At 44.4% G+C, this 14661-nt stretch overlaps 1 protein-coding gene across 2 annotated transcripts; it reads right to left on the bottom strand.

Annotated features, from left to right (window-relative positions):
- On the bottom strand, positions 1–14319 carry LOC143539902 (putative uncharacterized protein YDL057W). Of its 2 annotated transcripts, none has more exons than XM_077033089.1 (6): positions 14259–14319; positions 1377–1495; positions 981–1063; positions 691–812; positions 382–546; positions 1–320 (listed from the first exon to the last, which is right to left on the bottom strand). In XM_077033089.1, the coding sequence occupies exons 1-6, from the start codon at positions 14275–14277 to the stop codon at positions 40–42; spliced, it is 789 nt and encodes a 262-aa protein (XP_076889204.1). In that variant the 5' UTR covers positions 14278–14319; the 3' UTR covers positions 1–39. The 2 variants fall into 2 exon arrangements, with proteins under 2 accessions (XP_076889204.1, XP_076889203.1); XM_077033088.1 differs by lacking the exon at positions 14259–14319 and adding an exon at positions 2475–2564.
- Between the last annotated feature and the right edge of the window lie 342 nt (positions 14320–14661).

Raw genomic sequence — 14661 nt, 5'->3', positions numbered from 1 at the left:
AATCCGAATTATTAGTTTAGTTTAAAGAAAACATAAGAATTATGCTCTATGCATATTCTCTTTTAAGAAAGGCAAAACAACCGAAACTAACTCATCTCGGTGGTTGGTGTAACAATGGTCCGCCCCTTCGATGATTCTTAACTCATGGTTGGGTATGATCTTGGCAAACTCCAAAGCATCTTCAACTGGAATGATTTCATCAACTGATCCATGAACGGTCAACACCTTGCAATCTTGGTCAACCTTAAGTCCCGCTTCATGCATGTTTGTGTTCAGGCGTTCCATTAGACTTTCCTCCGTCACACGATACAACAATTCTCCTACATAAGTAGATAGACAGTTGGTGACACACGGATTTAAAATTACATGTAAATGGTTAACCTGTTTCGGATTTGATATCAATAAAACCGTCTTTTTTAGCTCTTTCCAAATAATCTTTTCCCAAACGCTCCTCCAAGCCCCTATCCATCCTATAACGACCAGACAGATTGACAACCGTCTTGATATCTTGATGCAAAGATGCATATAAAACAACCACATTCCCACCTGCAAAGTTTTTTTTCCAAAAAAATAAATCAAGTTAGGGTTTAACATAACCATAAAACTAATATTCATGACTTAAATCAATGAAATAAGCTATGTGAAGCTTGTTTGAGCTCAAGAAGTCAAATAAGCTAAAATGGCATATACCTTTACTGTGTCCAATGATTGCACTTACAGCACGATTTGCTTCAGTGAAATGTTGGATTACCGCTTTCAAGTCATCAACCTCCTTGCGGTAGTTACCAAATTCGAATGACCCTTCACTCTCGCTGAATAATCGTTAAAATAGAAACATTTTGAGTTGTTAGTTATACATTTTACCTTTAAACTAGAAGGTTTTTATAGTGATTTAGATACAAGTTTTATATGCATTGGTTGCTATAATCAATAAAATGTGTACAGAGTTCCGCTCTGATATTAATCTAGTTACAATGTACCCGTTTCCTGAAAAATCAAAGCGAAAGGCACTGATTCCCTGTTTCTCCAACGCAATACAGAGTTCCGCCATCATACTGTACTCCTGGAGACAACAAAACGTACCACAATTAATTAAGAATAATTACAAAGACAAAGATTTTGGATCAGGGGACACACTACCTAACAAAATCTTTTCAAGGGGTGCACTATAATAAAAAGATTTTTACTTTACATTAAAGACACCACAAAAGGCATATAAAGCGCACTAATTCGTTGTCTTTTTGATGCTGTGGCAGCTTAAAAATGATACCTTTGATGCTATATGTTTGTCGCTAATAGTGATAAGAAGCCAACTATTTATCTAAAATTTAATAAAAGCATTGAGTATGAAAAGCAATTAGAAAAGTTGCAGGTACCTTTGTGCCTTGGAAGCCATGGCATACGATTACAATCTCTTTGGATCCTGTTTCATGTAACAATCCCACAAGTTTCTCGCGGCAATTGTTTTTTATAACTATTTTCTCCTCTTTAATCCCTAAAAACAAGTAAATATGAAATGTTATCAGGGTAAAGTAGAAACTGCACTAATGTAAGCTTTAACAACCTTGTTAAAAATGAAACAGATCTAAACACTTAACCTCTTTAACCTTTTTGCTCAAAATAAACTAGATTAATATCTTAATTAAAAAGTTTTTAATCATATTGAAAACATTATAATTATAGTTCTTAACCATTTTCGCGACCTTTTAAGTCCTATATAGTGGGGGTATGCATGAAACCGAAAAAACCGAACTAAAAGAAAAACCGAGGTTTGGTTATATGTTTCTACAAAAACTGAACAGTAGATTGTTTATTTTTAGTAATTAAATTTATGTTAATAAATATGTAACTCAAATATATTAGACCATGTGTATTGGATGGAGTCCCTAATGTGCGCGGTTTGTGCCACGCCACCGGGTTTTTTTTTTGCTAAAAGTGGTGTAGTGGATGGAGCCCCTACAAATCATTACCTTATTATTATTTTTATTATTATATTTTATCAACCCCCCCCCCCCAACACCCAAAGCGCCCCGGGGGGAAGTGTTCCCGCGCTTTGGGGGCTCCATGGGGGTGGGAGGCGCCCCGCTACGCATAGTCTTAGCCATCATGTATTATAATCAATTAGTTACTAATAAACAAAATAATTTAGATCCAAATTCATCATTTTGGGCCAAAAAAAATATTAAAGCTCAAATGGCGAAACCAAAAAAACAAAATCCGAACCGTCCACACCCAACAGTAGTATTGGGGGCTACTCGTATAAAGTTGGTTGAATAAGTTATCGGTAGGTTTCAACAAGTCAGAAATAAATATTAAAAGCAGCAAGTGAATTTACTTATTTATAGGGAAAGATGGCCTAAAAACTAACAAAGATGAAATTTTGATGAAGGGTTCATCTTCAAATCAGTCATTAACCCTAAAAGCAACTAACTTTACTGTTAGTTATATTGAATAAAGATCGCCTGAAAACTGACCTAGGTTTGCAGAGGTCATCTTTAGCTTAATTCGTCTTCTGGTGTGAGAGTTATTATCATTGACGATGGAGATGGAGATGGAGATGGAGATGGAGATGGAGATGGAGATGGAGACTGCTTGGCTTGTTTGAGTGGACTTTTGCTTAAATTTTTCAAATTTGAGGGTATCTATCCACTGAACTCAATGCCCCCATTTTTTTTAATCTTTTTTCTGTAATGGATATTATTTTACTTTGATTTGATTATGGATTGTTTGAAAAGCCAAGCCAGTGGTTCGAAAACTCGGGCTTGTGACTGCTCAATAAAAGTTAGAATAAAGGTAGCTAAAAAAACTTGATTAGAACCAACTTGAGCTTAATTGGCTCATTTTTGTAAGTAAGCCAAACTCGTCACAAGCATAAGTCAAGTTATGGCTTGGCTCGCTGGCTCGATCTTAGGCCCATTTAACTTCAAAATCAAGCTCGAGTCTAGCTGAGTTTCCTTGTTTAATTTTGAGCTCGAGCTCCCACCCTAGCTCAACTGGGCTCGACTCATGAACAATCCTCGATTTAACAAAAAATCAGACAAACCGGAATATACACTTTATAAGGAGTAAATAATATTTTTTTGTCTCAGTTTTGATCAAATTAAAGATTTATCTCTTGCTCACGTGTTGTCAAACTGCTAGACGATCGCTCCACATTCGTTCGAAAAGTACGCGTTTGGTTTCAGCTCAGTTTGTAAACGAGTCAAGACAAGCAGACCCACACTCAGCTCGCGCACAACACTTAATTATTTTGTTAAACCGAAAAACCATCTTTTTAAAATAAATGTTGTCCGAAGAGGAAAACGCGTAAAAAACAATCATGGCCTAGGGACTAAATCCGTAAACAGACCAAGAATACAATCTGTTCTTTAATAGCAAATAAACGTACCCAATAAAATCTCGCACATAGTATAATGTATCTTCAGATTCAACTGGACACAAAATAACTACGCTACATGAACCAAATATTCCAAATTATTAGTTTGGTTTAAATAAAACATGGTTCTTCAGCACTATGAATATTGTCTTTTAAGAAAGGCAAAACAACCGACGCTAACTCGTCTCGGTGGTTGGTGTAACAATGGTCCGCCCCTTCGATGATTCTTAACTCATGGTTGGGTATGATCTTGGCAAACTCCAAAGCATCTTCAACTGGAATGATCTCATCAACTGATCCATGAACGGTCAACACCTTGCAATCTTGGTCAACTTTAAGTCCCGCTTCATGCATGTTTGTGTTCAGGCGTAGAGGTAGGTCCCAGCAGAGCCCAGTTGGACCCGCAAGACTCACCTTAAACAGGGACGTCTGCGCAGAGACCAACTGGATCCGCAGGACCAACCATGCTCAGAGAAGTGACGTCCTTACGCGCAGTATGCAAGCTGGTCCCGCAGGAAATGCCTCCCATGGTGAAGGACTCCGCCTGTTCCCGCAGCCTCGGATACAAGCCATGAGGGAAGGCCACCCGCGCAGCATGGCTACACGCACTAGGCACTTAACTCTCCCCAGTGTCACCTGAAGGAATGAGCAAAGGCGGGAGGGGGAAAACTCCCGCCTAAATGAGCCAGTCCGTATGATGGAGGATCTTTTGTGTGATACCTGACGAGGTACAGACAAAAGATCTGACCAAGAATGCGACAGTTCACTGACAGCAGCATGGCAGACAGCACGCCACAGCACTGTGACCAATAGCCGCCGCCTACCCACCAACTCCTGCCATACCACGTGCCTAGCCTGTAGTTGGCAGAAGAGGAAGAGTGCACGACACGCCTGCTCTGTGTCAGCCGCTACCTATCCACCACTCACAGGCAGGGCACGTGCATAGGTTACAGTTGGTAGCGTGTTGGGCCGGCTAAACCCCTTGGAAACCTACCTTCGGCTATAAATACCCCAATGGTATGATCATCTTATCTTATCATATATACCTGATATCTGCTCTAGCAATCTCTTAATATACTTTTATATTTAAAGAGCAATCTAGTCTGATTCTCACGCCGGAGGGTGGTCACAAGGAGGAACCCCCCCCTTCTCAGTGACGAGCTCACGGTGTCTGTTTTGCAGGTTATCAGAAGAACCATCTTCCAAGGGTTTAACCCCTCGTGGGAAACAGCTCTCCAACCCCCAGGTTACCAGTAATCTGTCGAGGGTTCGACTGGTGTTTCTTCATTGGCGCCATCCGTGGGACAAGCTAGAACTACAATTTTCTCCAGTTTTTTCAAAACTTTCTACAAAAGATGGTTAGAGAAATTCCGGTAACCACAACCCCAGCTATTGGGGGGAATACCGGCAACACAGTTTTTACAAACACTACTCCGGCTACCGAAGCCGGAGCAAGTGAAGTAAATTTTACGAACACTACCCCACTTACTAAAGCAGGGGCAAGAGCAGTAAATGACCGCCTACTGGGATCCACCGATACCCAGTTTGAAAAACGAAGACTCCCCCGCCAGACTCTCGACGAAGTCAAGGCATGGGCGGAGGCACGACAAAAGGAATTCCAGGCTGAGTTGAACGAACGCTTGCGTTCCGTGCAACAGGCCGACGAATTCGAATACTGGGAGGATGACTCGGAGGAATCCGACTCCGACGCGAACCCTCGTCATAAGGCAAAAGGGAAGCGTAAAGAAACGGAAACCCAACCGAAAAGGCATTTTGGACAAGCCTTCAAACCAAAAAGCATAGATGGAAGTCCACGAGACTTCTCTAAAACGTTCAGACCAAACGTTACAAATGCAGGAACGTCCAAATTTGCAAGGGACATTGCTGAAGCAATTGCCCCGAAGAGTGCTAAACAAATGCCTAACATAGGCACATATGACGGCCTATCTGATCCAGACGATCATTTGAACAGGTTCATAGCGGGGGCAACCGTTAGCAATTGGACGGAACCCACGTGGTGTTACATGTTCCAAATGACGCTGGTGGGGGCTGCTAGGGCTTGGTTCGATCGTTTACCGGTTAACCACATTTACGACTGGGCAGACTTCCAGCAGAAGTTTAGCCAACACTTCAGCCAGCAGCGAAAGTATACCGAGGAGCAATGGACAATCCTCAAATGCACACGGGAAGAAGATGAATCTCTGCCAAACTTCATCACTCGCTTCAACTCAAAGAAGTTAAGTTTGGGCAATATCAGCGAGGATCTTGTTCGCGCAGCCTTCATCCAGGGCGCGCAGGACCCAGAGCTTATCCGCACCCTAACGGGTAAAGATGGAATGCCATCCACATGGGATGGCATCATGACAGCAGCCAAACGCTATGCGGAAACGGAGAAGCAACTGGGTAGAGACCTTCCGCAGAGCACAAACCTTTACACCCAGAGGACGAGAGAGGACAACGTCCTCACCGCCCGATTGAACAAAAAACGGAAGCAAGGCATTTGGCAGTCAAGGGTAAACTTTGACACCTCATCCGGCTTACAGCACCGATTGGGTGAAAGGGATAATGTAAAGCCGCACCGGAACTCCAGATGGACGCCACTTACCAAAAGCGTCACTGACATATTTGCTACTGAAGAACTCCCATGGCCAAAGCCTCCAGTAATCCGACATCGTCACGATGCTGATCGGAGCAAGTACTGTGACTATCACAGAACAAAAGGCCACAACACTGAAGAATGCATAGACGTAAAAGACATGGTCGAAACATTCGTCAGAGATGGGACGCTCGCGCACCTCGTGGCAAAATAAAAGCTAAGCAGGCAGGCAGGTGCGTGTGGAACCACGGCTGGGGTAAACACGAATAAAAAATCAGCTTCAATAGAGACTACATGCTGCGTAAAGAACGAGATCCCGAAACAGGTGCGTGTCGGCTCGATGGCACTCCTGTCCCAACATGGAAGGGAGTTCAATTACACAGTTTGCATGTAATCAATTCCAATTTGTAAAGAGAAGGCCAAGAGCCACTTCTAATGGAAATGATTCTCTTTAAGAATATCGAAGCTGATGATTTTACATTTATACTTTTCTGGACACTAATATGCCGGTTTTCACCGCATAATTACGTGAAGTCAGTGAATGGGAAGGCGGTCCTACCCGCACGAACCCAATAACGTGACAAACCTTCACGCAGGTCAGTTGAAGGGGAAAAAGTTCAGCACCCAAAAATGAAAGTGCCGGTCTATCCGCATGAATCATTAAAGAAACTGAATAATAACCTGTCAACAACCGCGCGTCGAACGGTTAAAACTATCCAACACTGGTGACGACATTCACATTACGTGAAGTCGTTGCGTGGGAAGGCGGTCTTACCCGCACGAACCCAATAACGTGGCAAACCTTCACGCAGGTCAGTTGAAGGAGTTCATCCCATTAAATGAAAGTGCCGGTCTATCCGCATGAATCATGAAAGGAAAATGAACACTAACCTATCGACAACCGCGCGTCGAACGGTTCAAAACAAAATTCTTAAAAAGGTAAGAAAACCTACACGCAGGTCAGGTATGGGTAAAGTTTTGCCATCCTAAGTGCAAGTGACGGTTCTACCCGCACAATCACGAAAGAGGAAGCAAAACTTCACACCTATTATCAACCACGTTCAAAGGTTAACTTATCCTCAAAAAGTAAGAAAAACCAGCACGCAGGTTAGATAAAAGTTAAAGTTTAGCCATCCTACCAAGTGCAAGTGACGGTTCTACCAGCACAATCACGAAGGAGGAAGCGAAACTTTAACCCACTATCAACCACGTTCAAAGGTTCTTATTCTAAACACTTGGAAAATTGCTATTTTAAACTAAGTATGCAAGTCATAAGTTTATAAAGCAAAGAATCCAATGAAAGGAATAACAATCGTATATTTCAATGATATATTACAACAGTGGCCGGGTAACTACCCGCCTAAAAGAAATCTATACAAAGCGAAGTCTATCTTAGCAGTGGGAAGGGACCTTCAGGATCAGGCTTCAGGGCCACCTCCGCTTGGACCAGCACCGTCAGAGCGCGGCTGCCCAAGGAAAGCCTTAAGGATGTTTAGCCCATCATCAGCAGCAGCAGCTTCGTTCACCTTCTCCACCACTGGATGCGGGAAGGCAGCGTACTGGTTCACAGCTTGGTCATAAGCAGCTTCAGTATTAACATTGAATAAAGGGAAGTTGGAGGGCGGAAAGCCTCTCTCAGCAAACCCTAGACCAAGCAGGAAGCCAGTCTTCTCCCCATCCTCATGAGAAGAGTTGAGGGCTGTGCTCATCGCATCGTCATAAGAGGTCTCTGAAAGGACCCGACGCACAACCTACAAAAGAATACAAGTTAGAACATTTTCTAATTACGAGCGGAAAGCGTAAAGAAAAAGATAAAGATACCTGAGGCAACGCTTCTCGAAGCAGCCATTGGAGGGTAGCTTGACTTTCTTTGTAAGCACGTTCGGCTCCGCTCTTATCAAGGTTGGCAAGTTGAACTTCCTTGGCGGCAGCCTCTTCGACGCTTTTGAGTTTCCTTTCAGTGCGGTCAAGCACCCCCCTCTGGTCAAGGATCTCCTGCAGCTTCTTGGCATCTTCCATTGCCAAGGCGTCATGAGCATGCTGAAGAGCCTTTAATTTGCATTTAAGCTGCTCATTCTCTTCGCGAAGCGGCTCAGCAACAGCTTCAGCCTTGGCAGCCCTCTCAGTTGAGTTTCGCGCAGTCTCCTTGGCCAGCCGAAGCTGTTCATTCACAGCTTGGGCAGCCTTGGAGCGGGCCTCGAGTCGCGCCTGGACTTCAACCTCGAGGGCCTTGAATGCCTTCTCCTTCTCGGCTGCGGCAGCGGCCAACTGCCGGTTCTCCTCCCGAAGAGCCCGCGCTTCAGATACATCTTTGGCGCGAGCTGCTTTTAACTTGTCGTTTTCACGACAAAGCAGCTCGACGCGGGGCTGCGTCCGGGCCTGGAGAACCCGAAGCTCATTGGTTAGCCTACCCTCTTGGTAGCTAGCCATGGCTTCCCCCAACGCACCATGAGGAGCGGCGTGGCGAGCCCAGTCCACGCACTCCACAGGGGTACGAAGGGTTGTTCCTCGGCGTATGTTCCATCTTGGAACATACACTTCATTGGAATCCGACACTGCAAAAGAAACAAAGGCAGTTAGGAAAAGATGATAAAAATATACAAAGGAAAAAGAACCCTACGTACCTGTAGGGTCAATAACAGGCCGATAGCCGCCAAACCCATCACCTGAACCTAAAGGAAATCCATCCAACAGGTCAGGTAGACGGGAAGGTGGCATAGATCGGCGGGAAGCCCGGCGCGTACCTGATGGTCCGGCCATCGGTGCCGGTGGCGCAGGTATAGTGGCAGCCGCTGTGGTAGCCATTGTTGGCGCCACCTCCTCAGCAACAGTAACCGCCGGCTCCGTGAAAGATGCTGTAAAAATTGCACTCACGGCCGGCGGAGACAACTTCTCAGCTGGAACAGCCTCAGGAAGGCTGGAACCAGCGGAAGCAGGCACAGACGCCTGGGTCGACGCCTCGGGAAGGCTGACCGAGCCTTCCCTCATTGGCGGGGGAATACTTGCTCCAACTCCACCCTGGAATGCGTCAACATCCACACCTGCACAAGCAAAAGTATTAGAAAAATTTATTTGAAACAACAAATCTAGACAAGAATTATGGGGGCACTTACGGGGTTTCTTGAGCTTGAACGTACGGACGAGCGGGGGCGAACCCGATGGAGCCGGCCTCTTGACACCGGTAACCGTCGTCGTCGCTGCCTCCCCGGAGGTAACAGCTACAGCCTCCGGAGCGGTGGTCTCCTCACCACCGGGCTCCCCCGCCACCTCTGCACTATCTGACTCCGAGTCAGATAGGACTACCGGGTCGGCCGTAGAGGCCACCTTCTCCTTGCCTTTCCCGACGGCAGCCTTTTTCTTCCGCACCAGTGGAGGACCTTCTGCGGATTCCTCAGAAGAAGAAATGTCAACTCCAGCAGCAGGCACAGCATTGAGAGGTTCAGGGTAGAAGATAGGCTTACCTGGCCGTCGGTGGCTCAGGATCTCTTGGCCTGGCGGGTAAACCTCCACGAACCGACCCGCGGTCTGCTCTAAGATGGGCAACTCGTTCTCGTCCAGAGCACGAGTACCCATCCGCGCGGGACCATCTTCCTCCCGCGGGTTCAGGAGCGACTGAAGATCGTTCCCCTCTGAAATCAACAAGAAAGTTAGAAAAAATCGAAGTCAGCAAAATGAAACAAGACGTACCATAAGGGACAGAGTTCGAACCATATTCAAGAACGATCGGAACCTTATCCGCATTCGCCGCCTTCCACACCCGGCTCATCCCCAGCATCACCATCGCCGACTCCGGAAAACGGAAAACCGGGGACTGGACCCGGGATATCTTCGAGAACCATTCCGCCTCCTCGTAGTTGAGGGCGGGAAGGTTCGGAAGCGCCTGGCCATTCTTGAACTTCATGGCGATGGGGATGGCGCGAGCGGATATGAAGAAGAACTCTCTTCTCCATGAGCGAAGACTCCGCTCGGTGGTACAAATCTTTAAACCCTTGATACGGGTTGTAAGAGTATACCACCCCTGGATGCACCTCCAAGTGTAGAAGGTCATCAGACGGTCAACGAGGGGCTCAAGGCCCAGTATCCGGCACACCCACTCAAAGTGCCGGACCTTGGCAATGGCCATGGGGTGCACCTCTGTCAGGTGCACACCGTGCCTCTCCAGAACACGGTACACAAACTTTGTCAACGGAAACCTAAGGTTTCCGTAGACAAAGAATGCAGCATAAACCCCGATCTTGCCACTAGGGGCATCGTACACAGTATGGTGGGGTTCAGGAAACTCAGGCTCGAGAGACTCGAGCATGAACTTCCTGACGATATACTGGTACAGATCGACAGGAAGAGAGCACTGGCATTCGCCAGCAGTCTTCTGGTCATCAGCATCATGAGAAGGCATGGTGGAAGAAAGATGAAAAGAGATTTCAGGGTAATGCTTTACTGAACAGAAAAATTCGCCGGAAATTACTTGAGAAGAAGAGATGAAAGTGAAAAGTGTGAATTGCAAATAACCCTCTCCCCCTTTATATACTAATCGCAATTAATGCGGTGAATTTAATGCGAAGGAGAGAGAATTCGAAGGTGCAATGAAACTATGACACGTGGCAAAAAGCAGACTGGCAACAGCTGTTGACAGGACGTGTGCCAGTAATTTCGCCGCCACGCGCCCGAAAAATCGCGCCCACGCGCCTGAAAAAGCGTCTGGAATGACCATATAATGTCACGTCACCATAACTTCCTGCACGTCCTGACACAGTCAGAAGAAACCGTCGCGCGACGTTTCAGAGGTTTGGACTGTTCCTATCTTTCCACCAACCTTTCGAATTTCAAAATTCAAAATTTAAAAAGAAGCGGGAAAATACCCCCTTACCTTGGCGAACAAGTAACCATAAGACGGATGCGGGTACAATGTTAAGGCAAAACCCTTCACATACCTAGCACCCGCAGGGAATTGAAGCCAAGAAAACCTTGGCGAACAAGTAACCATAAGACGGATGCGGGTACAGTGTTAAGGCAAAACCCTTCACATACCTAGCACCCGCAGGGAATTGAAGCCAAGAAAACCTTGGCGAACAAGTAACCATAAGACGGATGCGGGTACAGTGTTAAGGCAAAACCCTTCACATACCTAGCACCCGCAGGGAATTGAAGCCAAGTACCTCGGCAACCAAGTAACTATAAGACAGGTGCGGGTACAGTGTAAAGGCAAAACCCTTCACATACCTAGCACCCGCAGGGAATTGACGCCAGGAATACCTTGGAAGTAAAGTAACCGTAAGACGAGCGCAGGTACGGTGTTAAGGCAAAACCCTTCACATACCTAGCGCTCCGCTGGGAATTGAAACCAAGAAGGATCTTCTGGGCAATGCTTGCGGAAAAGGAAATAACATCCCCGCATAGCGGGAACGTCGAGAACTACGTTGTTTGAAGCTCCAGGATGGAATTGGTGGTTTTAACATAATTGATCACTATGTTCAAAACTACCAAAACCTCATGGAGAATCCACACAACTGGGACTCAATGCTCCTGACCTGCGAGGAGGTTACAGACCTACCCGCATCATACCCAAAGACCAAGCAGGAAACTCGGGCATTTCTGCAAGTGACAAGGACTTCCCATGGAAAACCTTACAAAACCCTTTTCAAAACCCTTTTAAGTCCAAAAGTTCACCTCACTTTATTAAACACGCATGAGAAGAACATTGGACTGGGGGGACTTGAAGAGGTAGGTCCCAGCAGAGCCCAGTTGGACCCGCAAGACTCACCTTAAACAGGGACGTCTGCGCAGAGACCAACTGGATCCGCAGGACCAACCATGCTCAGAGAAGTGACGTCCTTACGCGCAGTATGCAAGCTGGTCCCGCAGGAAATGCCTCCCATGGTGAAGGACTCCGCCTGTTCCCGCAGCCTCGGATACAAGCCATGAGGGAAGGCCACCCGCGCAGCATGGCTACACGCACTAGGCACTTAACTCTCCCCAGTGTCACCTGAAGGAATGAGCAAAGGCGGGAGGGGGAAAACTCCCGCCTAAATGAGCCAGTCCGTATGATGGAGGATCTTTTGTGTGATACCTGACGAGGTACAGACAAAAGATCTGACCAAGAATGCGACAGTTCACTGACAGCAGCATGGCAGACAGCACGCCACAGCACTGTGACCAATAGCCGCCGCCTACCCACCAACTCCTGCCATACCACGTGCCTAGCCTGTAGTTGGCAGAAGAGGAAGAGTGCACGACACGCCTGCTCTGTGTCAGCCGCTACCTATCCACCACTCACAGGCAGGGCACGTGCATAGGTTACAGTTGGTAGCGTGTTGGGCCGGCTAAACCCCTTGGAAACCTACCTTCGGCTATAAATACCCCAATGGTATGATCATCTTATCTTATCATATATACCTGATATCTGCTCTAGCAATCTCTTAATATACTTTTATATTTAAAGAGCAATCTAGTCTGATTCTCACGCCGGAGGGTGGTCACAAGGAGGAACCCCCCCCTTCTCAGTGACGAGCTCACGGTGTCTGTTTTGCAGGTTATCAGAAGAACCATCTTCCAAGGGTTTAACCCCTCGTGGGAAACAGCTCTCCAACCCCCAGGTTACCAGTAATCTGTCGAGGGTTCGACTGGTGTTTCTTCAGGCGTTCCATTAGACTTTCCTCCGTCACACGATACACTAATGCTCCTACATAAGTAGATACACGGTTGGTGACAGTTAAACGGATTTAAAATTACATGTAAATGGTTAACCTGTTTTGGATTTGACATCAATAAAACCGTCTTTTTTAGCTCTTTCCAAATAATCTTTTCCCAAATGCTCCTCCAAGCCCCTATCCATCCTATAACGACCAAACACATTGACAACCGTCTTGATATCTTGATGCAAAGATGCATATAAAACAACCACATTCCCACCTGCAAAATTTTTTCCCAAAAAATAATTCAAGTTAGGGTTTAACATAATCATAAAACTAATATTCATGACTTAAATCAATGAAATAAGCTATGTGAAGCTTCTTTGAGCTCAAGAAGTCAAATAAGCTAAAATGGCATACCTTTACTGTGTCCAATAATTGCACTTACAACACGATTTGCTTCACTGAAATGTTGGACTACCGCTTTCAAGTCATCAACCTCCTTGCGGTAGTTACCAAATCCGAATGAGCCTTCACTTTCACTGAATAATTGTTAAAATAGAAACATTTTGAGTCATTCGTCACAATACTTTATTTTTAGATTAGAAGGTTATATAGTGATTTAGATACAAGTTTTATATACATTTAACTTAAAGTTGGTTATTATGTACCCGTTTCCTGAAAAATCAAAGCGAAACGCACTGATCCCCTGTTTCTCCAATGCAATACAGAGTTCCGCCATCGTAAAGTGTTCCTAGAGACAACAATGCGTCCCACAATTAGTTAAAAAAAAATTACAAAAACAAACATTTTGGATCAGGTGACACACTACCTAACAAAATCTTTTCAAGGGCTGCAGTATAACAAAAAGATTTTTACTTTACATAACAAGACACCACAAAAGGCATATAAAGCACTAATCTCTTGTCTTTATGATGCTGTAGCAGCTTAAAGATGATACTTTGATGCTATATTTTGTTGCTTATTTGTGATAAGAAGCTGCTAAGTATTTATCTAAAATTTTAAAAAAAAGCATTGAGCATGAAAAGCAATTAGAAAAGCTGCACGTACCTTTGAGCCTCGTAAGCCATGGCATACGACTACAATCTCTTTGGATCCTGTTTCATGTAACAATCCCACAAGTTTCTCGCCACAATTGTTTTTTATAACTATTTTCTCCTCCTCTTTAATCCCTGAAAAACATGTAACATTTTTGCAACATTTGAAGTCCTATTTAGTAGGAACATGCATGAAACCGGAAAACCAAAAAATCAAACTGAAACCAAAACCGATGGTTTGGTTTAATGTTTTTGTAAAACTGAACCTATTGTCGGTTTTGGTTTTGCATATAAACCGAACCAAACCGAATTTAAAGATTTTATATTTGAAGTAATTTAAAAGAATTTAATAAGGATGTAACTCAAATATTTTAACCAAATTTAAAATTTAATAAAGATAAACTCAAATAAAGATTAACAAAACAATTAGACCCAAATTCATAATTAGTGTAAAAGTGAGATGGGTAGAGGGAAAGATGGCCTGAAAAGTGAGAAAGATGAAATTTTGATGATGGGTTCATCTTCAAATCAGTCATTAACCCTAAAAGCAACTAACTTTACTGTTAGTTATATTGAATAAAGATCGCCTGAAAGCTTACCTAGGTTTGCAGAGGCCATCTTCAACTTAATGCGTCTTTTGCTTGGCTTCTTTGAGTGGAATCTTGCTTAAATTTATCAAATACCCACTTTTTTTTATCTTCTTTTTTATATTTATTTGAAAAAAAAAAAACTTTTTTTCTCTCAGTTTGGATCAAATTAAAGATTTATCTCTTCCATAAGCTAAACGGTTTTTCGGGTTTTGATCGGTTAGACCAAATCAGTTAAAAAACCGGTTTTAAATAAAATAATAATAAAAAAAGGTTACTAATTGACGGTTAGAATCGGTTAGTAACCGGTTTGAAATAGACTGATTAACTGGGTTCTGTGTGCACCTCTACTAGGGACTAAGTCAGTAAACAGACCAAGAATACAATTCGTTCTTTAATAACAAAAAACCAAACA

Source organism: Bidens hawaiensis, unplaced genomic scaffold, assembly GCF_021521415.1.
Source record: "Bidens hawaiensis isolate Kalapana, Puna unplaced genomic scaffold, B.hawaiensis_p1.1 tig00012085_1, whole genome shotgun sequence".
NCBI classification, from domain to species: Eukaryota; Viridiplantae; Streptophyta; class Magnoliopsida; order Asterales; family Asteraceae; genus Bidens; species Bidens hawaiensis.
Note: the sequence above shows the minus strand (reverse complement) of the source record. Positions and strands in the feature narration are given on the sequence as shown.